Source organism: Antennarius striatus, chromosome 11, assembly GCF_040054535.1.
Source record: "Antennarius striatus isolate MH-2024 chromosome 11, ASM4005453v1, whole genome shotgun sequence".
Taxonomy (NCBI): domain Eukaryota; kingdom Metazoa; phylum Chordata; class Actinopteri; order Lophiiformes; family Antennariidae; genus Antennarius; species Antennarius striatus.
In genome coordinates, this window is record NC_090786.1 from 6,499,725 (window position 1) to 6,524,435 (window position 24,711).

The 24,711-nt window shown below is 38.8% G+C and overlaps 2 protein-coding genes across 3 annotated transcripts in view; one reads left to right on the forward strand and one right to left on the reverse strand.

Annotated features, from left to right (window-relative positions):
- LOC137603392 (dual specificity protein phosphatase 19-like) overlaps positions 1–3,286 on the reverse strand; it is a 16,968-nt gene extending 13,682 nt beyond the window's left edge. The window contains exon 1 of the mRNA XM_068326812.1: positions 3,243–3,286. The gene's annotated coding sequence lies outside the window, so the exon portion shown is untranslated. The remainder of the gene's footprint in view (positions 1–3,242) is intronic.
- The window catches only part of nckap1 (NCK-associated protein 1), a 27,305-nt gene extending 3,516 nt beyond the window's left edge, over positions 1–23,789 (forward strand). The window contains exons 2-31 of one of the 2 annotated variants that reach the window (XM_068326807.1): positions 6,820–6,930; positions 8,854–8,946; positions 9,027–9,083; positions 9,966–10,108; positions 10,221–10,311; positions 10,994–11,131; positions 11,232–11,280; positions 11,372–11,528; positions 11,678–11,734; positions 12,188–12,284; positions 12,882–12,988; positions 13,114–13,246; positions 14,361–14,442; positions 14,667–14,725; positions 14,966–15,111; positions 15,246–15,378; positions 15,532–15,651; positions 16,071–16,210; positions 16,870–17,001; positions 17,093–17,311; positions 17,718–17,848; positions 17,949–18,046; positions 18,341–18,434; positions 18,952–19,034; positions 19,388–19,468; positions 19,563–19,656; positions 19,852–19,968; positions 21,023–21,132; positions 21,398–21,487; positions 21,597–23,789. In XM_068326807.1, coding sequence (XP_068182908.1) covers positions 6,820–6,930; positions 8,854–8,946; positions 9,027–9,083; positions 9,966–10,108; positions 10,221–10,311; positions 10,994–11,131; positions 11,232–11,280; positions 11,372–11,528; positions 11,678–11,734; positions 12,188–12,284; positions 12,882–12,988; positions 13,114–13,246; positions 14,361–14,442; positions 14,667–14,725; positions 14,966–15,111; positions 15,246–15,378; positions 15,532–15,651; positions 16,071–16,210; positions 16,870–17,001; positions 17,093–17,311; positions 17,718–17,848; positions 17,949–18,046; positions 18,341–18,434; positions 18,952–19,034; positions 19,388–19,468; positions 19,563–19,656; positions 19,852–19,968; positions 21,023–21,132; positions 21,398–21,487; positions 21,597–21,713 — 3,279 coding nt within the window. In that variant the 3' untranslated portion in view covers positions 21,714–23,789. The remainder of the gene's footprint in view (positions 1–6,819; positions 6,931–8,853; positions 8,947–9,026; positions 9,084–9,965; positions 10,109–10,220; positions 10,312–10,993; positions 11,132–11,231; positions 11,281–11,371; positions 11,529–11,677; positions 11,735–12,187; positions 12,285–12,881; positions 12,989–13,113; positions 13,247–14,360; positions 14,443–14,666; positions 14,726–14,965; positions 15,112–15,245; positions 15,379–15,531; positions 15,652–16,070; positions 16,211–16,869; positions 17,002–17,092; positions 17,312–17,717; positions 17,849–17,948; positions 18,047–18,340; positions 18,435–18,951; positions 19,035–19,387; positions 19,469–19,562; positions 19,657–19,851; positions 19,969–21,022; positions 21,133–21,397; positions 21,488–21,596) is intronic. The other variant, XM_068326808.1, reaches the window with a different exon arrangement.
- Positions 23,790–24,711: the final 922 nt, after the last annotated feature.

Here is a 24,711-nt window from a genome sequence, read left to right on the forward strand (position 1 = left end):
CTGCCACAAAGTGAGGAAAGTCTTACAAGAATTTTCGCTGTCTCAACACTTTGTAAGCTTTCCCTACTGTAAAAGTATTTCAACAAACCCTTACCTACACAACAGTAAAGCACTAAAGCAATGCCTTTTGCTATTTAGGAATTGTGTGTGGGATTTGTCTCATATGCAGGTTACTGTAGGATAACTCAAAAACTGTTCAATTTTTTTCCATGGGCACATCTCCCATGTACTGGTGAGGAGCCTTTAGATAATTGGGGAGTTAAAGCAATTGATTTATTTCTTTATAAATTTTCTTATTTAATTTTCAGACATACAGTTGACAGACATACAATTGACAAGAATGGAAATTGTTGCAATGAAATGTACCCTGAGTATCTGGTGGTTGTTTAAATCAGTGACGTAAAGCAGAGTTGGTTGAAAATTTAGTATTGGAATTTGTGCAGATGAAATTGAGTGAGAGGAATTTCTATTCCTAATTTTACTAATTTTCATGCAGTATTTAATTAACTACATCATTAGAATGGTAGCTGACGGTTAAGACCTGGTCCTGATCTGCTCCTGTCACAAGTTATCAGCATTTTATACCAAGTTGACAGGCAAAATGTGTTTCAGGGCACTCCAGGGTAAAAGAGGTATTCAACATCAATTTTGAAGTAACAATAAGAATAAAATGATAATTAAAAGAAAGATTAGGTTTTAGGTGGAGCAGACTTTTTCATTTCTTTTTGCAACATATTCCTTTGTCAAGCTAAACAACAGAATATATCAGTTGTTTACCAAGTACCAAGCTAATAACTGATATATAAAATAATAATAATAATCAAACCAGTGTCAGGCCTTTACATAAAAGACTGGTACTGTCATAGACATTACATTGGCAGTTCCGGTTAGATTGAAGGAACTGTAAATAATGATAGAAACATTAACAACTATGTTTAAAGATCAGTTACATCTGGAAGTGACCAATTCATCTAACCAAGCCAGTACTGTAAGCATTTTCCTATTCACTTTGTAAGGTCAATCCAAGTATGGCATCTTTGATAAGATTGATGAATTTCCAATTAAGGCATATCCTTTCTAATTTAAAGTAAATATTGAAGTCATCGAAAATTGTAGGAGCCAAAATTTCATAGTTTTTTTTTTTTTTTTTTGGAGACCTGCCGGTTGCTGATCATCTGATTGACTGCTAAAGAAATTTCAGCCTTTCCGCACCTTCAAAATTGATGTTATTTTCAATGTCTTTTGGATCTTTTTTCCAACTCAAAATATGTCACAAATCTGACATTTTTCATTTTCTTGGGAGCTTGTGACTTCCACCCTGGCTGACAAACATGAAGCCTATATTGTCAGTTTGCCAGGTTTGTTAGATGGAACATGGTTACCATTATATTAGATTCTATTGCTGCAAAGGGGAAAATCCTTTCCACAGCACTACACACAAACAACACAGTCAACAAATCTGAATTGGGCAGTTTGAATTTTATCTATACTGAATCTAGTTCCAATTCTGTCGCTCACATTTTGATCTCTATTAGATGTCATGTATCAATCAAAAGACAAGCTTAGTCATCTGATCATACTCATTTTTCAACTCATCCTTCAAGGATGAGTTGAAACGGTAGCTGTATTGTTCATTGTCATTTAAAGTATGACCATAAACTCCAAATTTGACAAGTGGAAGCAAAGCTTCACTGGTTGACAGTTATGTACGGTTGTCATTTCTATGGTTTAGCTTAAGTTGGTTAACTTATTTTTGTTCCTTCCAACTAATCCTGATGGCTAAATGCTAGCTGTTAGCCAGCTAAAAAGCACCATCATGTTCGCATCGCAATAGGCTGTCAACTTCAATGAAGCCGCCTGAATATCAGATGATGTACCTAATGTATGATATTACATAAGATTTGCTAAATAAACAGAAATCTTTTTGTTAGGTGAAAACAGACCTCAGGAACAGACCACAGGGAGGTCATTTGAGGGCGTGTGTGATTATCTCTATAAATTGTTCTCCTGTTGCAAAGTTTCCCAACTAGGATACCTTGGAGAAAGCCAAGAAAGATGAATAAACTTATACCATACGCGCGTTCTATTGGCTGACGGCATCCGGAAGTGAGTGAGTCCTGGAACGCAGCGCTCTTCCGTGAGACACAAAAGTGCTTTAAACGGTCGATAAGAGTGTGGGAAAAGGTAATGCAGAATGAAGGTGGTTTAATATCAGTATGGGGAGGGTTCATAAACGTTTAAATTACCGTAAATAAGATAGTTTGTCGCTATATCGCGGAAATCGTTATTTGCGTGTGGTTCCTGGAACGCATTAACCGCGAGTAACGAGGACACACTATACCTAGTAAACAGAAACTGGCATGCTGCACCATCAAATCAAATCCAGTTGCGTTATTTTGCTATCCAGCTTGACTAGTCTGTTTCTTTTCGGTGTTTACCACTGGGCCTGAAAAGAATTCTTGTGGAAATGCAGCTTCATTATGAACAATACATTATTGTTTTTGTGTTCAGCTGAGGGATCACTACTCAGTTTAGCATTAGAAACCAGTTGCTAGAGTTAACAGTCTGCTGGCATCAAAAAAAAAAAAACATTTTGGTGTCTGCATTTGACAGTTTATAGAAACGTGCAGTATATATTGCTGTCTCTCTTGAGAATAAGTCATAGTTGACTGAGGAGGAGGCTAAGATGGGTGAGGGATACCAGCTCAGTATGTCAAACACACTCATTTGTACACAAATATAGGTGACGGTGTTCAGGGATATTATTGCATCGTCTTTTGAAAAAAATGTGTTTAACATAAGAGTTTCACTGGACCAGTATAACCTCTGGAGTTGTATGCCAACAACAAGGACACAACTTCAAGTGAAATGAATTACCAGTTAAATTAATTTAATAGAAAACTTTGAGCATAATCGGCATTAAAATTTCCTTTGGAATGGAACTGATCATAGTTGCTATCAATTAAATGTTTGATTCTATCACTATAGTGTAAAGGTGAAATCAGTATATTTAAACAGCAACTAAGTATCTGCAGGAATGACTTTAGAAAGAGCAGACAGTCAAATACACTGATACTCTGACAGATTAACACTTTGTTTCTTTAAAAGATATTGCATAAAAAATGGTCAGGAAAGCATGAATGATGTCAAAGTTGCCATAGCAATGCACAAAGTTCATCAAATTTCCCCTGACTCTTTAAAGGAGTCTGGGAACACAGTCCTTACAGTTATCAGCTGCTTACCTTAGGAGGAAATAGTTATACACATCGCAGTCAACTAAATGGAAAGCAGAGGCTGTATAATCCAATGTGCCTGTTGTGGCTACTTGTTTTTGTGAGAATGTGTGTGTGTGTCTGTGTGTATGTATGTATAGACCAGAGATTCAGTAGCTTGTCTGGGTGGGCTCTTTGTTTTGATTTCTTCTCTTTTTCTCTCCGTTCCAATGCTTCCCCCCTCTTCTATGCAGCAAGGACAAGTTTGGAAGGTTTGCAAAGTTTATCACCTTCCACTTATGAACCCCCCCCCACCTTCCTCACCTCACCCTTCCTCGATTCCTTCCTTTTCTCGTTCCCTTTCTCCGCCTCCTTCTCCTCCTGGCTACCTGTACTGATCTGTTGGTCGTCTCCTTTGTAGATCACTCCTCTTCATGTTTGACTTGGTAATGCTGAGAGTAGAGCTGGGCTCCAGTCACAGAAATGTTGATTTTTTACAAAATATTTTCTCCAGGTCACTAGCCGCCATCTAATTCCTTAACTACCATTTTAATGTATTTGACTGCCAAGAAGGTTAAGTTCACAAATCAAGCATTTGTAAACACTTTTTTTGATGCCTTCTAGTTAGATTGATCCCTAACCTAACCTAGTTACATGAGGCTTTTCATCCAACTCTGGATGTTCTAGTGGTTCTCTAGTGGTTCTGTTCATGATATTTCTATAAGTTGATCCCTCCTTGTTAAAAAAAAAAAAATCGGAGAGCCCCCATATTACGAGGCAGAAAAACATTTAATGTTAGCTCTGAAGAATCGCTGTAAAGGTACTACAACCTCTTTAATTAGTAATCAAGGGAAGGTCTCCCTCCCTGATCTTTCCTAGGTTAATTTGTTGAACTGTGACCTGGAGTGGACAAACAATGATGGAGATGAGACAAAGGTCTGTTCTGGTATCTAGGCAATGTCTCCCTTACGCCTACTGATTCTCTGTCCCTTCATTCACTGCGTCCTTCCTTCCATCCATCCATCATTCCCACCAAAACCCAGCCAGCCAGCTTTTTGCTCTTGCCACCACCAGCCTTAATGGACGATGCCAAGCCATATTAGTGGGAAAAAAAACTTAAGTCTTAATAAATTTGTTGTGGCAGAGAACTATATAACCAGTTTGATTTATTTCTCATGAAAGTAATTAATTCTAGTTGACAAAGCAACTAAATTGAAGCAAAATTAACAGGTGAAATATTTCTTATAACGTGGCTGTATTCACAGAAAATAGGCTATGTCTTCATTATATGCAAGTGTACTATAAATTATATTTGAGGATTAGAATGCAGGTTTTTCATGTTTTCACCCATTAATTACAGCTCATATATAACAGCCATTATCCAAAGCATAGGTGATTATTTTGAATGTGTATCAGTTAGCTGTTATTTACATACACAAAGATTATAGCCAGAAAATAAGACAGTAATGTTTAGAATGATGTCAATTTCATTTTTTTATATTTTAAATTTTCTTTTAAACATAACTTCAAACTCCTGGATGCTTTAACTTCCTGTAATTGCCTATACCAGAAAATTAAATAAATAGACCTCTAAAATGCTTCATGAATTAATCAAAAAACCAAGGGATCAATAAGTGTAAGCAGGTTTGTCTGTGCTAGAATGTATGAAGTCTTCAATTTAAAAGGAAAGGTGTTGCACAACATAAAGCTCCAGCACCTTTAGCTTAGTGTTTGGGCTAAAACATGGAAAATACTTGCGATTCTTTGGTCAGCACACTGTTCTTTTGTAGTAATAACCAGACAATGTTCCTGATCCTGCAGTTTCCCGGCGTGAGTCAAAGGGTAACTATATTTTTAGTGGCCATTGTAGAGGCTAGTCTTGTGTAGGGTAGGATTAGTGGTGTGCTGTTATTTGAAGAGCTCAGCGCCAGCAGATCAACAAGGCTTTTGCAACTGCATGGATTTGGCTTTTGCAACTGCAGTTGTCTTGATTCCTTGATCTCATTTAACCTAGTTAAAATGTATTCTGCTTCTCACACACTTTATAATGAAAATTTGTTGAGTAATAAACTATGAAATTGACAAAAGAGTATTTTTTGGCAATTTAGGGTTGAAATCTGGTCAGGTGTGAGCGAAGTGGGCACAAGGAAACAAGCTGAGACTCAAGGGTCCTACCTGTGTTATGGATGGGTATTGAAATAGTCTTGATGTTTTGTGTGTGTTTTATGTCCAGTCCCCCCAAGTGTTTTCTGTGTGAGAACCAATCAGTAGTGGGTGTCTCTACAGGAGATCAGCATGCCTGTTTCTGGTGTTCAAGCGAGAGAAATAGCTTACATTACACAAAAACTGAACTGTGTCCAGTAGGTTCCATGATGTACACTGGCTCATTCTGGCTGCTTGACTCAGGGATAATGCTATTCTGCACTCTTGTTGATTAAATAATATTACACTTATGCCATTTCTGAGTTTTTTTTCTTTTAAAAATCTTCTTAAATCAGTAAGATCCACTGGAGGGGAGCTGCTGTAATTCAAAAGTAGTCGTAGTTGTAGTCCTGATAAAACTTTTCCTCATTGACTTCCAAGTCTGTTGCTCCAACCACCCCCCTTGCATGTTGCATAGGACAATATTTAATTGTACCACTTTAAATTAGTTTTGCTGATGTGAAGCGAATTGAGAATTCTCAACTACTACATGTCAACACAAACAGAATTTTCATCCCCGGTCACATCCTGCTGTAGGTGTCAATTAAATAGATGGTGTAAATTAGCATGCGTTATTGTCTTGTGGTTTCAGTTAAAACAGGCTAATGTTTGAAATAATTCAATGCTAATCAAATTAAAATCCAGGTTTTACATTTTCTGTTGGTTCATTTGTTGCGATGTGCTGTTACAGGTAGAAATATTATATTTATAGCATAGATTTGTCTTGTAAATGTAATTTTCTTCATGCTGTCATTTTTATGGCTTTTTGCCACTTTCTGAGCTTGAACCGAATCATTCACTTTGGCACATGCATGGACTATATCTTCACACCATTCACAATTACCCACAATGCATGAGTGTTTTTTGCTTCCCGCCAGAGTTGAGGTAGTTCACACAGCAACACTTTTAGTGGAGCAGATGAAGATGCTGATAAGGAAAATACAGTTCTGAAGAAGGAAAATCTTACAAAGATGGCTGCTTTGCAGAAGATGAAGTATCTGCTCAAGAGCTTTCTCTCTTATCACTCTCTCTTGAGTCATTTCTGTTTGTCATCTTTTGTGTGCCTGCTTCACAAGCCATCACTCTCTCTTTCCTGCCATCTGTTTCTTTCAGTCCTGTCTTTATTCTGTATGTATTGAACATCCCTCTTGTTTGGACACTTCACTAAATACCACTGTTTAATGTAATTCATTCACTTCCCCTCCCCTTCATACCCCAGGCCAAGATAAACAAGTTGTCAATGTGAGCTCTAAATGTGATGATCACACAGCTAACATGCCTGAGCATGAGGAAAAACATGATTTTATGTGATATACTGTATATGCTCAAATAAAATGTTTATGTACCAGCAGTGTGCTTACCATACTTAATGTGTTCTTCACCTCGTACTTTTTTTTTCCCCCAGGCATGCGGCGATCCCAAGGCTAAGCCCTCATATCTCGTTGATAAAAACTTGGAGTCTGCAGTTAAATTTATTGTCAGAAAATTTCCTGCTGTCGAAACCCGGAATAATAATGTAAGTAGGCTTGCATTTATGATGTGCCGTGTTTGTGTGGTGTATAGAGGAAGAAAATGGAAGTGTCTGTTCACCAGTCTGACTGATTTGCTTCAGGTGTACACATGCATGTAGTCTCCCAGTCGTAGGGTCATATATAAAAGTTTTTGTTTTGTGTAGTATTTGAAAATTGTCACATTTATAGCACTGCTTCTCAGATTCACTACATAGTTCATCTATTTCAATTCAGATATGATAGGGTAGCGAATTTAGCAATCATGATGAGGAGGTTTTTTTTTTTTTTAATAGATTAAAGTTTCTTTGTCACATTGCTTTTATTCATGAAATTTATTCAGTGCAATTTCAGTGTGTGTACTGCAGATGTGCGTGTGTGAGTTGGCGCATACATGTAGCTAACTGCTTATTCAGTATAACTGTGCAAAAATTGTCTCTTACGTTGTTTTCTGCTTTGTGTCCGTGTCTGTTTGTGTTCTGCATGCTAAACTTGGCTTATTCCGGACTTGTGCTTTTTGGTAAGTTTTTGTATAAGTTTCTGTAACTTCTGTATTTTAGTTCATGTATCTAAGTTATTTAATGATGTCATTTTTTTGCGTCGGTTTTCAAAGCTGTTTTGGAGTGTATTTTGTTTTGCTCTGCTTTCTCCTTCATATGCTGGCAGCATTTTTTACTTTGTATTCTTCATCTTCCCAGTGATTGTGTGGCTGGTTCATTTAACAGTCTTGTTTGCCGGCTGGCTGACTGCTAGTTGGTAGATGGCTGGTTGTCTGTTTGATTGATGGGGCCGACTGACTGCACTAAGTAGCGCTATGAAGCGAATGCACTGACTTGTTGACTGAAGTCTCGGGTCTTTATCTCTGTCTTTGTCAGTAAACTGCGACAAGAACAGCAATAGAAGGGAATTCACTCCATTCAAATAAGAAAGCCCAAAGTACACTCACTCAAGTCTGTTTTTTTTCTTCTTCTTTTGAATCTGGAACTTTAAAATAACTTGAACTACACACCGCTTTGGAGCAGGGACACCTGTACATACAGGATGCCTCAGTCATCCTGTAAATAGGAGCAGCTTCTTACCAGCTAGAGCTTATAGCCCTCGCTTCTTTCTGCTTGTTAAGAGTAAGTGCCAGTCATTTCAAAGTGAACATGTTTCTAAGGTGTTGAAAACTTTGTTCACTTATCTCCTCCCTCACTTGTTCTTCAGCTTTTGATTCTTAAAAACAAGGTGCTATTTGGTGGCTTTGCTATGAAAGTCATTTTCTTTTATTCTCTCCTGTGGTGTTCGTTGTACTTCAAACACAAACTGCAGTTGGAGAGTCTGTTCAACCTAGATTTTAATTCTGTCTCTGTCTCACAACCTCTGTGAGTTGCAAAATAAATAAATTAAATTGCGTAAATGTAGAAAAATACCACTGATGGAACATGACTGAATAGTTTTACTACACTATCTTACATAGACAGTATTAGTGAATGGGCTGTCCTGAGATGCAGGAGCCCTATCAAATGAAAGAAGTGATGTTGCAAGTCCCTGCTCGTATATTGTATATTTATATTCGTCCTTGTTTTTAAAAAAAAATCTTTGTATCTGTGTTTCCCACACAGAACACACAACCCAGCTATGGTTGTAGAATATAATTGAACTACTTTATTCTTCAGACACTTTAAACACAGGCTGCTGCCATTTCAGTGAAAATTAAGGGAAACCAAGTAATTTAGACAAAATAGAATAAACTGTATTGATACTTGAAGGTAACTAAACATGCTACAGATATTTTGTATAGTCATACATATAGTTGATTATGTAGTTGACAGCTGTATGTATCTTTCTTGCAGCACAGAATCAGAGAAATATAAATTCTTTATTGAATAGCAGGATAAATAATGTTTCCAATCATTTCAAAATGTGAACTGTGCACACTGTGTTTACAGCAACAGCTGGCGCAGCTGCAGAAGGAAAAGTCAGAGATTCTGAAGAACTTGGCTCTCTACTATTTTACATTTGTAGATGTTATGGAATTCAAGGTAAGAAACACACACACACATACACATTCTACAATGTCCTATAATAGACTATGATGTTAATTCTAATTCGTTATTACCAGGATCATGTGTGTGAGCTGCTGAACACCATTGACGCCTGCCAGGTCTTCTTTGATATTGTAAGTGTATTGGTTCTAGTAATAAATGCTGTAAAGTCTCACACAATCCATCTCAAGGTTTGACTAGAACTTACCCTAAAAGCAGTTTTGATGGTTAGACAGTTATACATTTACTTTTGTCTGCTGGGCTGAACTACAGTATATTGAGAGGTATTTCTAATGTTCTGCCTTCCCAAACATCACATCTATGAGATCCTTAACACATTTGAAGTTGATGTCATCTTCAATATATTCTTCTCTACTTGCCTAGACATGTAGCCATATCGAAGAATCATGCCAACATTTTTTTCATTACTCTTACTCAAGAATTAAATGAAACATAGTGAACCAAGTAGGTCACAATCATAATTCAATAAAGCAGCTGGATTATCATAAAGAAAATATGTGAAAAATTAACTGGTATGTCTTTGAGACTGTCAGTAAAACCTGAGTAGTTGGAAATTATTCCTCACTCTGGGAATGCAAAACCCTGTAGCCTTTCTAATAGTAATGTGCTTTATATCACCATGGCAATCTCTACCCCTCTATTACATACTGTGACCAGTAGACCCGATTCCATACCTCCCCCCAGTTATGCACTGTAATCAGACCCGATTCCATACCTCCCCCCCAGTTATGCACTGTAATCGTCCAGGTTATTGGTTTACTGAATGGAACTTCATGAGCTGTCCACACCAGGGGTTTTTTCATTGGCCCTTTTTTATACATATTATTAAAAATAGGTCACATTTCACAAATTTTAAAGTGTAAAACTGCTAAATCTGCATTTGTATTCACACTTGCCCCTATATGTATCATATGTCCTTAACCAAAATGTAATTGCATGTCCACCATGTGATTTCACGTGAAGAAAAATGACACGCTGTCTTTGTTTCCTGTCAGACTGTAAACTTCGACCTGACCAAAAACTATCTGGACCTGGTTGTGACATACACAACTCTGATGACCATACTGTCTCGCATAGAGGAGAGGAAAGCCATCATTGGACTTTACAACTACGCTCACGAGATGACGCACGGAGCTAGGTGACTGAAACACCACACACACACACACATAGCATCATACTAGCCATCCATGATCCAGGGTGAACTGATGACCATTCTCTCTGTTGTAACTGCTGCTCTGTCGATGTCATAGTGACCGGGAATACCCCAGGCTGGGGCAGATGATCGTGGATTATGAGAACCCCTTAAAGAAGATGATGGAGGAGTTTGTTCCCCACGGAAAGGTCGGGAAACTGTAAACACTCCTTATTTAGTTGTTGTGCCCTTTTTAAAGTCTTCTGTAAACATCGCCTCCTTAATTAAAACACAGCCAATTGAACTTGAATGGTTTACAGAATGATTTTCCATGTGTACAACAGTTTTAATCATGTTTCAACCAAGGCACAGTTGCCATAGAGATCATTCAGTCAGACTGGAACTATTTCAAGCTCTATAACTGTGTGCTGAAATATTAAATTACTTTAAAAAAAAAAGAAAAAAGAATTGCACATTGTAGTGTGCATAACTCAAAAAGGTTACGTGTCTTAGTAGTTTGCCTGCCTTGTGCTCCACCATGTTTTTGTGGGGGGAGTTAGGAGCGGTATTATTTGTTGAATTAGAGTTTTTTTCAACATTTTACCCATCTAGGAATGTTGAAAACAGAGGGGGAAATCTTTTTGTATGTCCTCTGTCATCCAGATCTATCCACAGAAAAACATCCAACAAACTTCCCCCAGTGCACGTGGGTATAAACATAACATAGATGGAGGAAATACAAAAAAGTAGTGAAAGTTTTTAACGTACCTTCTTTTAGTTTGGACAAATTGATTTATTGCAGTGATTCATGAGGGCCAATAATTTGTCTGCCATTCCCAGTCTCGTCTCATCAGTTATTTCCTTCCTGTCCCTCCTGTTTTATTCTTCCAGTCCCTGTCAGATGCTTTGATCAGTCTTCACATGGTCTATCCCAGGAGGAATCTGTCTGCTGACCAGTGGAGGAACGCCCAGCTGCTGTCTCTCATCTCTGCTCCCTCCACCATGCTCAACCCTGCACAGTCAGACACTGTTAGTATGATGACAAGTTTTATCTCTGGTCCAGTTATCAAATCACAGTGCCTTAGGTCAGGAGAAATGGATTTTATTGCTTTTCCCCACCTCTGTTTAGATGCCGTGTGAATACCTTTCGTTGGACACAATGGAGAAGTGGATTGTTTGTAAGTGGTGTGGAAGCCTGGATGCACCTTATTTGTTCATGTTGTAGCTTGTGAGCGTCTGACAGTCAAATGTTCTTGTCTGTACTCTTAGTTGGTTTCATCCTGTGCCATGCGGTGCTGAACAGCGACGCAGCAGCGTTGTCTCTGTGGAAGCTGGCTCTGCAGAGTTCCACATGCCTCTGTCTGTTCAGGGACGAGGTGTTCCACATCCACAAGGCTGCAGAGGATCTTTTTGTTAACATCAGAGGGTAAGAGCATTTAAAGAAAAGAATGGACTAGATAATGCACTTGTTTTTAGGTGGTAGAGCACTATACAACAAATACCCATATGATACAATACATTTTCTCAAGACTGTTTGGTCTGTTATTGTATCTTTTCTGCTTTTGTGTTTTCCAGGTACAACAAACGCATCAATGACATCCGAGAGTGCAAGGAACAGGCCTTGTCTCATGCGTGAGTGCATTATCTTTTCATCAAGACTTTCATCATTTAGATTTTTGTTCCTCATACAGAAAAAAAATCTTTTACTGCCAACATTTTCTGTTTCATTTATTTATATCAGTTCTTCGTTCTGCTTCCCAACTTAAACCATCATTTCAACTTTGTCTCTAATTTTTAGTCTCTCTTCCAGAGACCGTCTCTCAGAAATATCCCCGTATTTCACAGCTCATTTATAGTTTTTTTTTCAATCCCCCTTCGTCTCCTCAGCCGTCTCATCTGCTTTTTATCCTCATTATGTATTCTGTCTTCCCTTTCATCTTCATTCCTATTCTTCCAGCACTCTTATCTGCTTACTTTTGTCCTCTTGCAGGATTGTCCTGGAAGTGTCAAAATAACATTTAATCATGGTGCTTGTGTGTTTTGATGCTCTTTTCTAACTTTGTCTGTCTGCCTGGCTCTCTGCAGAGGCTCAATGCACAGAGAAAGACGCAAGTTTCTGCGATCAGCTCTGAAAGAATTGGCCACTGTTTTAGCCGACCAGCCGGGACTATTAGGTCCTAAGGTAACTCAAATGACCGCTTTTACCAGTGTTTTAACACCTTCACGTTTTAGGAGCAGTGCAAACGGCATTAAATTTGTAATAGTCATCAAATATATTTAAAAACCTGCCTTAAAACACGATTATACCACCTTTAATTCACTGTTAATTTTGCAATTTACCTCTGAAGCAATGCTACTATTCATCACCAGCAGGAAATATATTTATTTTGTCACCTCATCAAGGGAAGCAGAAAGACTGTTTACAATAACAGATTAAGGTTGCTGTCGCATGCTTCAGAAGAATTTACTTCATGTAACAATTACTTAAATGCCACCTCAGACAGTAAAATATTTATATTAAATAACCCCCTATTTTCACTCGGCTCACTTCTCTCCCTTATTGCGACAGACATTATTTTTACCGTCTTAAAATATTCCACAAGTTCCTCTAGCCAGGTGGAGCCCCTCATAAATGTACAGCTGCATATATTTGCTAAGCCTGACTGACTGACTCACTTAATCACAGGTATAACTGTTGGAAATGTATCTTTGGCCGCCTCTTGATTTTTCCAGTTACATTCTTTAAGCTAATGGTGTTCTCTATGTCTGCCTCCTCTAGGCTCTGTTCGTGTTCATGGCATTGTCTTTCGCTCGTGACGAAATCATCTGGCTGCTTCGACATGCAGACAACATCCAGAAGAAAAGTACAGACGACTTCATTGACAAGTATGCAAGCGTGGACGTTTACATTCACACACCAGCATGCAGTAACATAATCATTGCATCTTTCTTTGGTTTGCTGTCCATTCGACTACCTTTTTAAGACAATGTGTGTTTGTGGGTGTTTTCAGACACATAGCGGAGTTGATTTTCTACATGGAGGAACTCAGGGCTCATGTCAGGAAGTATGGACCTGTGATGCAGCGATACTATGTCCAGTATCTGTCTGGTTTTGATGCTGTGGTGCTGAATGAACTGGTGCAGGTATAAATGCATAATCAGTCCAAACACACACATGCAAAATGTAAAAAGAGGACAGAATGCAAGGTTTCTACCGTAATACAATGTTGTAAATAATGTTGAAATCTATATAACGGTATACAGTGGTACCTCTACTTATGAAATTAATTGGTTCCCGAAAAAATACTTAAGTAGAAAATTACTTAAGTAGAGACACGTTTTCCATGGAAATGCCCTAATCCGTTTCAAGCCCACAAAAATTCCGACATAAACGTTTTATAAAACATAAAAAATAAAAATGCATCAAAACATGTAACAAATACACGTTACGATTAGATTATTACACAATAAATGAGAGTTGTGCATAATGTAAAAAATAAAGAATAAAGAATAAAAATAATGGTCATTTACCTTTTAACAGCGCTCCTATCTCACGTTGCCTAACAACAGAGTGAATTCCAGTCCTCCTTTTGAACTTCTCCAACCACCCACACATTGCAGATGCATTTCGGCCATATTCTTTGGCGAGATCAACCAAACGCATCCCTTTCTCATGCTTTTCTATGATCTCTTGCTTTGTTTGTACGGACAGAAAAACTCTTTTCTGCGTCTTTTTTTTCCTCTTTTCTCCGTCACTTTCTTGGGGTCGATAGCGAATACTGTACTCAAAAAGTTATTATATTTGCGCAAAACTATCAGACTACCTCACGGGTCGAGTGCCGAATGCCGAGACACTCCATAAGCACCAATCTAGCTCCACACAGAGGTGGAGTGGCATCCCTCTTAGCCAATGGGATGCCAGGAAGATACGTAATAGGTAATAGCCAATGGCAGAGAAGCTATGAGAATGTTGCATTCAGGAACCTGTGGGAGATTCGAGAATCAGCCGATACTGTGTTTTTACATTACGTAAATCGAAATTTCTTTCGTAAGTAGAGGTAATATTTTCCTGCTGAGAAATTTCGTAAGTAGGAAATTTCGTAAGTAGAGGTATCACTGTATACTTACACATAAAAATTATTACTTATTCAGAATGTGATCTCATATTGTTTATATTTGGATTTATTAAAGATCAGCTTTTGTACGCTACTTTTTTCCATCCTCATTTTTCTAACCAGTGTCCCTACTTATCTGATAGAACCTGTCTGTGTGTCCAGAGGATGAGTCAATAATTATGTCCTCATTTGTCAACACTATGACTTCTCTGAGTGTCAAACAAGGTAAAGTACTATTACACTATTACTTGCTGTTTTTGTGAAAGAGTAGAAAGAGCAACAATAGCAGTATTACTCTAAAACTGTAAAGTTTTAGAATTGGTAATAGTAAAGGTGCTGTATTTTAACTTACACACAACTCCCTTTACATTAATTACCGGCCTGTTGTGTAACTGTGAACGAGAAAATGAGGGGATTTTGAGTGTGTGTTGTTCTTTTGTTTGTTGCAGTGGAAGATGGAGAGGTGTTTGACTTTAGAGGCATGAGACTGGACTGGTTCAGACTGCAGGTAAAGATGCAAATCTACTTTTTGGTACAAGGAACAAGTTTTTTTTATTAAGGAGATGATCAGTTTCCTGGACACACACCTCTGCTTTGCGTGATTACAGCTTCACAGCTTGAAGTGTGAAAGGAAATTATTCAAAAAGTTATTATTCAAATCAGTCTAAAACTAGATTTGATATTGGAATGTTTCAGTTACTAGGATAAATAAATCTCTTGTTTTTCCCTATCTTTCTCCTTTTTGTAGGCCTACACCAGCGTGTCCAAAGCCAGTCTTGGTATAGCTGATCACAAAGAGCTAGGTAAAATGATGAACACCATTATCTTCCACACAAAAATGGTGGACTCTCTTGTGGAGATGCTGGTGGAGACATCAGATCTGTCCATTTTTTGGTGAGAAACACGCACGCACACAGTTTGTCTCAGTGGATGAGCTGGTTAGATGTTTCAGTACATTTTATACGACATAAATAGTAAGTGTGTGTGTGTGTGTGTGTGTTCGTGGTTGTACGTGTGTCCATCTACAGCTTCTACAGCCGTGCGTTTGAAAAGATGTTCCAACAGTGTTTGGAGCTTCCCTCCCAGAGTCGACACTCCATCTGTTTCCCTCTGCTCTGCACACACTTCATGTCCTGCACACACGAGCTGTGTCCCGAGGAGGTGAACACACACATTTTGCTGACTCACATTCAGTCCTATCAATGGGAATTACGTCAAACACACAGAATGACAATCTTAACTGCTCCTAGGGGTTTTAATGTTGATAACAAAGCCTTCCCATTGTCTTTGACCTATGCTTTTCTTCCTCCACAGCGCCACCACATAGGGGATCGCAGCCTATCGTTGTGCAACATGTTTCTGGATGAGATGGCCAAACAGGCCAGAAACCTGATCACTGACATCTGTACAGAACAGTGTACACTCAGTGACCAGGTAGGACGCACACAGCAACGTTTAATTTTTTTGTGAAATACTTTTCAATTCAAGGTGGTAACAGCTCCTGTTCAGTCATGGAAAATTTACAGAGAAATCTTCTTTTCATGCTGTCAAACTTTCCTGATGTCTGAAGTTCAGCAGAGGCACAGAACTACTTATTATAATCTTTGCATCAGTGCTGTCAGATCAGTGATAACTCATGTCTTGATTTTTGTCCTTGGAAAGCTTTTTAAATTTGTTTCTTTTCATTCACTACTTCCACTGGTACAAAAAATAAATCTACTGTTCTAAGAACGTCAACCAGGCTTTAAATAACCAGTTCTTTTCTATCACTCTCCTTTCCACTCTTGCTCACCCTGCTTCTCTCACTCTCATTTTTTCTCCACCAATTGTCTCTCTTCTTTTCCACATCATAGCTGCTTCCCAAGCATTGTGCGAAAACCATCAGCCAGGCCGTGAACAAGAAGAGCAAGAAGGCAACAGGAAAGAAGGGCGAGCCGGAAAGAGAGAAACCAGGAGTGGAGAGCATGAGGAAGAATAGACTACTGGTCACCAAGTTAGTTTAACACACAATATAAAACCGGAAAGCAGAGAAGCTGCTGAGACATTTTCTTTTTGGAATTTGTTTCATTTCAAGAGAGGCTTCTGTTGGGAGGTTTTTTGACTGCCTACAAAAATAATTTTTGTTAGACTAAATTCCTGTTTATGTAAAAGCCATAATCTTATGGAAGCCTTTTGCTTCCTCAAAGCTTATCAGGATCATATCTGCTGTTTAACATTATCACGATGAGCTGGCTGATTCTCTGCTCTGGAATCACAAGGGCGTGTGTTAAAGCCAGTAGTTAATAAGGTGATGAAAGATTGCCTGTTATGTGTCTCCACTGATTTCTACTGCTGCACTAACGGTAAATCATCAAGCTAGTTGTTAGAATATTTCAGTTTAATGATGTGCAGCCTGCACTAGACATTTATTCAGTTTCAGTTTGCTTTAGTAAATTTAAACTAAGTATTGGTCTGTAGGTTTGTGTTGTTTATCCTGTCCAAAAATACAAAAAACCTGTCCAAAAATACAAAAAACAAAAGTACAAATGCTTGAGAAATCAAGGTTCTCCGTACCAATATGTATCTTCTTATTTTTCATGTTGAGTACGGTGTTCTTGTATGTTAATTTTTCCATCAAATTACTTCTAACTTTGTCATCCCCCCCTTTCCCAGTTTGGATAAGCTCCACACAGCGTTATCCGAACTCTGCTTCTCCATCAACTACGTTCCCAACCTGGCAGTGTGGGAGCACACATTTACACCCAGGGAGTACCTCACCTCACACCTGGAGATCCGATTTACTAAGTACATTTAATTCCTATCCCTATCAGTATGTCAGATTTCATCTTCACATGTTTGCTAAATCCCTAACCATCTAACTCTCCCACCCCTCCAGGTCGATAGTGGGCATGACCATGTACAACCAGGCCACGCAGGAAATAGCCAAGCCCAGTGAGCTGCTGACCAGTGTTCGGGCATACATGACTGTCCTCCAGTCCATAGAAAACTATGTCACCATTGACATCACCCGGGTCTTCAACAACGTCCTCCTGCAGCAGACGCAGCACCTGGACAGCCACGGCGAGCCCACCATCACCAGCCTGTACACTAACTGGTAGGTTAGCTCAAATCCAATACGAATAGGCAGTAATCCAGATCCTTAAAAAAATATGATTAAATATAAGCAGGTTGTATTTGTACAGGTAATTATCAAACAATGCCTACATGGAGCCGAAATTCCCAAATTGAAACTTTTTAAATATCAACTGCTAATAAAATAATTTCCTTAGTTTTTACTGCTGTGGAAAAGGAAACACTGCTGTGCTATCAGTTATTAAACACCAGACTTCCTTATTTGTACACTGATGCAGATATTCTTTGCTCTTTTGAGTCCATTTAAGTTTTGACTGTATATTTTTGGACTTGTCTCTTTCATTCAGATTGTAAATCCTCAAGTAATCTCCACTATAGCAAACCTTTAAAAACAACATCATTGAATTTAGCTGCCCTTCACTGTTTAGGTACCTGGAGACGCTTCTCCGCCAGGTTAGCAATGGACACATCGCCTACTTCCCCGCCATGAAGGCGTTTGTCAACCTGCCCACAGAGAACGAACTCACTTTCAATGCTGAGGAATACTCTGACATCTCTGGTACTGATGTGCATTCACACTGTCTCCTAAGAATTGTAGAGAAATAGATGGTGTGAAGTTGGATTGCATGTACATGTTTCTGTTGTGTGTGTGTTTACAGAGATGCGTTCTTTGTCTGAGCTGTTGGGACCGTATGGGATGAAGTTCCTCAGCGAGAGCCTGATGTGGCACATCTCCTCACAGGTTGCTGAGCTGAAGGTATTAATACACACAAAATCACACAAAATAGCTTTTACCCTTAATGACACTAACTGGGGTTGAAGACAGTGTGGAAAGTATTTTAAGTTTCCTGCATAAAAACATCTAGACTGTTACAGGATTAAATTCTGATTAAAATCAAGATTCAACTCTTATGTATTGATTTATAATTTTTTGGTCAGACAATTTTGAACTTTTAAAGGAAAGTTTCAAGTTTGGTGTGCGAACCATTCATCATCTATTAGTACATATTTATTGTAATGTTATCTCTGTGTGCCCTCTGTCTCCATGCAGAAACTGGTGGTGGAAAACATGGAGGCTCTGACCCAGATGAGGACAAGCTTTGACAAACCAGACCACATGGCTGCCCTTTTCAAGAAACTCACCTGTAATCACACACACGCTTCATACTTTGTGTCAGATATACCCCCTATGATTATCATGAAAATGTTGAGTTTTTAAGAACTGATAATTAAGGAAGTGTGCACTCCAAACGTGTGTTTCCATTCTTGAAAGTCTGTGGGAAGCTTTCCAGCATTCTGAAAGGACACATTTTCATTTACAAACGAATAGCATACTTGAATAAAAGGCAATTCATGCGTGATTTTGAAAGCCTAAAATAATATGTATGAAGCAGGAAATCCATTTACCCTCAACTGGTGAGCTGAATTATTATTAAGTGGTAAAAGTAGTACAAGGACTGCATTTTTAGACCACTCAAACCACTTTACAACAAATGCCACATTCATCCTTTTATTTTGTGATGGAAGCTTCAATGCAAAGTGCCAGCTTGCACATCAGGAGCAACACAATGCTATCCACCTATGCTCACACACTGATGGAACAGCCATGCAGCTTTCCACTTGTACAATAATTGACATTGTATTTTATTTGTGTGTTTTTAGCAGTGGACAGTGTGCTGAAGAGAATGACCATCATTGGAGTCATCCTGTCCTTCCGCTCTCTGGCCCAGGAAGCTCTGAGAGATGTGAGACATAAGTCACGTTGTTTTTATTCAAAACTGTATGAAAATTTAGCAGAGGCCTTTCAGAAACTGCCAGTGAAGGGATTTTAATAGTTATTCCAACTATTGAAATAATCCAGGGTCAGCTTTGCACTTTCTCAACTCTCCGTAAATAACCTTTCTGTGTGGAAAGAGGAATGAGAAATGGTTAAATGGTCCGACATTTGCACTGCACTAGGTTTGATGTCCAAACTGTACCAACAAAGAAAAACACCAGGATTCATGTTTACCAAACTAAAGCACCATTTTATTCTCAGAATAATTTTTTTCTAGAGTTTACTCTGTCATTTTCCTTACCGGACTTCTGCTGTCTCCAGGTGTTATCCTGTCACATTCCTTTCCTGGTCAGTTCGGTGGAAGACTTCAAGGACCACATTCCAAGAGAGACGGACATGAAGGTTAAATATAGAGGAAAAAGACAAAAAAAAAAGAACTTTCGCTTTATCATTTATTTTTATCCCTCCTCATGTTTATGTATGCCCCTGTCTCTAGGTGGCCATGAACGTCTATGAGCTGTCGTCAGCAGCTGGTTTACCCTGCGAGATCGACCCGGCTCTGGTAGTGGCTCTGTCCTCACAGAAAAGTGGTGAGACACACAATGATCGGATCCTTCAGATTACTCTTGTAGGATCTGTTTCTCCTTCTTTCTCTGTCTCTCTTTCTCTCTCTCAGGTAATTCTGTCGTGACACTTTCTGCATCTGATACAGAGTCCTTTTAACAGAAATGGGAAAACAGCAATGTCACATGTTCCGTTTCTTAAAAGCTGTTGTCTCTGTGCAGAGAACATCAGTCCTGAGGAGGAGTATAAGATCGCCTGTCTGCTGATGGTGTTTGTGGCTGTTTCCTTGCCAAGTCTAGCCAGCAATGTGATGTCACAGTACAGCCCTGCCATAGAAGGTAAGAAGCCCCGATAATGTGTTAAAACATTTTTTTAATAGATGATAAAACGGATGTTAATATATGCAGCAGAGCTACAATATCTTTTTCTTCAAATTGCGCAGTCGAAGTTAATATAATTTTTTGGCCCAACTGTAACGTATTCCGTCTTTTTTTTTGGTATTAAATATTGACAAAAGGAAGCATTTTCCTGTGGCACAACATCGGTTCCAATCTTGAGTGCAGTGCAGGAGAAAATACTCTGAAACATAATTTACTGCCTGAGTGGCAGAAGAGATGTTCTGCATGCTAATAATATCGACCTTGTGCCCTCAAATTGATTCATTTGTGCGCGCCAGAGCTATATCATCATCTTCATTCCATACACTTTTAAATCATTAATAAGTCCGCCTTAGGAGGCTATGTTTTCACCCGTGTCCGTTTGGTAATTGCTTGGTTGTTTCATCTAAAGGATTATGCAACGACTGCTACACATTTCCATGAAAGCGGGTTTAAGAGTGGGCCTTAGCTCAGAACCGACCTTATGAAGTGTTCTGGTCGATCTGGCTAAAGGGATTTTTTTTTTCTTTACATCTTTAAGTACAAGTTATTTTAGTTTCACCTTTTTAGAACAAAATTAACCTGAGTTTCAAAGGCAACACACTGTTGTTGTAAAATGAGCCTTTTGATAAGGTATCAAACAGAAATATCACTCCACTTAACAACCTTGAAATGAGTGGCACCATTGCTAATGAGGGCATTAGAGAATGGTAATGACTTTCAATGGGCTTCACCATTTTTAGCATGACGATAGCATTTTGAATTTAGCAGTAGTTACATGTTCTATATTCCCATACTTTTTTGAATCACACCCACATAACTAGAGCATGAATAGGACTAGAGCATGAATCCATACTTGAACCGGATGTATCAGTTTAGTATTCTGATAAATTCCTCTGCTGTGAGAGTGAAGGAGCCTCAAATGTCAATAATTAAACCAACCCATTGATTTCCAATGATAGGCTACATCCTGATGCTCATTCCCCTTACGCTGTGTGTTTGCTGCCCCCTGCAGGCCACTGCAACAACATCCACTGCTTAGCCAAAGCCATCAACCAGATCGCTGCTGCTCTCTTCACCATCCACAAAGGGAGCATAGAGGACCGCCTGAAGGAGTTCCTCGCTGTTAGTTGAAAAGATTTTGATCTTTTGTCACAGACATATTTTTTTTACATCCTGCTCCAACTTGTATCTCAGGAAGTTATAAAATGCTGCTAATCCTTTTGTGAATCACTTAACATGTACTCAAAATTAGGTGGTGGAAGTATGCACCGATTCTCATTTTATTATGCTGAAATGTAACACATTCAGAAAAATAACAAATGGAACAAAGATTTCTCCCTGAAATTAGTTTTTTCATTTATTCATTTATTTTTTTGTGAATTTCTAGCTGGCTTCGTCCAGCCTGCTAAAGATCGGCCAGGAGACGGACAAAATGTCGACGCGTAACAGGGAATCTGTCTACCTGCTGCTGGACATGGTGAGATTAAGGCTGGAAAAGAACATTGAAGGACATCAGGATTGAGACTGCCTGAACAACGGTTTGAACAGTTGTGTTTCCTGACTCTGTGTCTCCCGTTGTGTTCCAGATCGTGCAGGAGTCCCCCTTCCTGACCATGGATCTGCTGGAGTCCTGCTTCCCCTACGTCCTGCTGCGAAATGCCTACCACGCCGTCTATAAACAGAGCATCAGCGCTAATGCATAGACACCCACTACAAACAGTGAAGGCCTACCATCAGTGTGTCATACACTACAACAACACACTTAACAGCAAACACTAAATACAAACTAAACTATGCTTACAGTGTCTCAGCGTTCAACGCAGACGAAGAGGCATTAACATGTGACAACAGCAACAAAAAATGTTGGCACAATGTAAAACACTAAACGTATATTTAAATAACACTACTCAAAATAAAGAACAAATAAGAAGAATACAAAAACACTCCGTTCAGATACGACATGACAAATAAATACACACTTAGCTGGATGAAGTAGGGGGATCAGTGTCTTTACTTTAATCATTGTACTTTCTCATGTTGCCAGGGACCATTACCATAGCAGCACGTATTGTACCATATGTTTGGTTGGTATAAAAGAACAAAAATATATAGTATATATATTGTTGACTCTAAAATATTATTTTCTTTTGTTTCTTTCAATTAAAGATTTGAGAATTTTAGTGGACAGCTGACATCTTCGATGTGGTGATGGATTTTGGATGCTTACTTTCGGAATGCAAATGAGTCTGATGTGATGTGATGTTTGTTTTTCTTTGAACGAGGAGGGTGGGTGAGGAATCCTGTGTTGATAAAGAAAGACATTTTTGCTTGTTAATGTAAGTTTTACACTAATATACACACACTGACAGACTTCCTGAGCAGATACTACAACTGCAAAACACTTTTCTTCCGTCATTTTCATAGTGAACACAGACACACGCTTGTATAACATGGTGATATTTTCTTTTTTTCAAGCTAGTCGTAACCAGATTTGTGTGGGTAAAGATATGATACGTGTATTCTACTTTGATGTGAACTGAACTTGTCCGTTTTTAATGTTTCTGTTTTGTTACTTTTATGATGATGAAAATGATGATGATTTGCCAAATGTGTTGACACTAAAAATTGTGTTTCAGGGCTTTGGAAGTGTTGCAGTGCTTGCCTGTTAATGAGTGAAACGCCATTCTAAGTGTTTGGGAAGGTTTCGATAGTAGATGTTTCAGAGAAAATCTGTTTGTCTCTGGCAAAGCGTACATTTATACGCTTTAAGAACGACTGCAGTAACACTACAGGATAAAAGGAGCTCTGAATCCAGCTCCAGAAGCTGCTGTCAGTCGTTGCTTCTAATTTAAAGACCTTTAGGTGCTACTTGTTTATGGTTAAACGTAGAAACCAACAACCCAGTGCAAAATAGAACTTCGTGACATTTTCTTTTTTCATCCAGCTTCTAAAAAATCAGATGGAATAATCTCTGATGAGGGAAACTAAGCTTTTCTGGCTAATGTTTTACATTTACAGTCTTAAAGTGCTGACTACCAGTACAGGTCATTCTGAAGCAGATAGGTGAATAGTGCCTTGCCCAAAGGCACCTTTAAAACTATTGAGGTCCATTGTCGATACACTGGTCAGATAAATGTGTCAGTACTGAGGTCAGTAAAAGCAGCGACACTAAATGAAGCCAATTCATCCACAGAGAAACAATGAAATCCTAATTCAGGAACATCTACAAATCCCTGGAGTTGCAATGAGAAAAATATGTAAATACATATAAATCACATCAATGATCAATGGGACAACTTTCAATGAACTCTCCATGTGAGCAGACAGATGGACAACCTTCACAAAGTGCAGTCTGATTTTGTTTAATTTCAATTTTTTTTAAAATCAAGGCATAGCAAGGGCTCCAAATGGACACGCACACCAACCATAACCCCATTCATGCCTGCCCTTTGCTAATGTATGACCAACACCAGGTACTGTCTGAAAGCTCATTCTGCATACTATCACCCATAGGATTGTTAACAGTTACCATCTAGAAGCAAAATGAATGTTAACAGTATGTAGCAGTAACACTCTAATGGACACAGCAGATGACTTCTAGTGTGTTTTAGCTGGCAGTATGCATTATAAGTACCTGAGGACAGATCCATGGACACAGTCACCCATTAGATGTGGAATGGTTGCTGTTTTCTTTCTTACCTGTTTGTGTCTGACTCCACCATGTAACTTAACCACATGAATAAAATAAACTTCAGGTCTGTGTCAGACCTGAGCAGCGAGCGAGTGTGACAGTGGTTCATGCACAAGACTTGATTCAGGTGAAAGCAGGTAAGTCCTGACTCAGTATTTACAGACCAGTTTTAAACATAAATCATTGCCACTGGAGTGTGTATTACTTGAAATAAAGATAAGGTACTTGACACTGTTCACACCTCCCCCTAAGCTCTGAAGTTCCTCAAGCTTTCCCAGACCTGGAATTTTTTTTCTTCTTTTTTCTCTTGTGTATACCAAACGAGGCTGGAAAATCTGGCAAAATCCAGATGATGTCAAGTGACCTCAGGTTTTTGAAAACCAAGTCACTGAAACCAGACCTGACCTGAAATAACCCCAGATCAGCCTGGTGTGTTATTCACTAGTTATGGTGAGTCTGTGACTTCCTAACTCAGGTGGTCACTCTGGAACACAGCAAGCGACCGCAGAGCAAAGGTCATAAGGTTAAACTGTGACCTGTGACATCACTGGTATTGCCCAGCAGTCCTCCATCCTAGTCCCAGTCAGATCCTACCTGCTTGGATTCTGAGATTGAACTAGAGAGTAAAAGATCTGTGAAACATCTTGTAGGGTTAAGATGTGTTATAATTACAGTGGCAGCAGCATGAAGAGAATGTTAGGGGAAAATCAAATTTCTTTTTAAAATCATTGTGCAGGTTTTTCCTAATGTTTTTTCCTTTGTTGTAACAGGATAGACAAACATAACCTGTTTATTCTGTAATGAATGTTTCACATTCTGGTAAACCGGTTTCCTTCAGATCAAATCATCCCTATTCCTCCTGATGTCTTCCACTTCCTCCCTCTGTTGATGGACTATTTCTCTCCAGCTCTGTTCTATGTAACTGCATTTTGCAAAGAAAAAAAAAAGAATGGACAAAAAGTGACAGAAGATGGTAGGATGTCTTTTTCCATCTGTCACTCCATCTAACT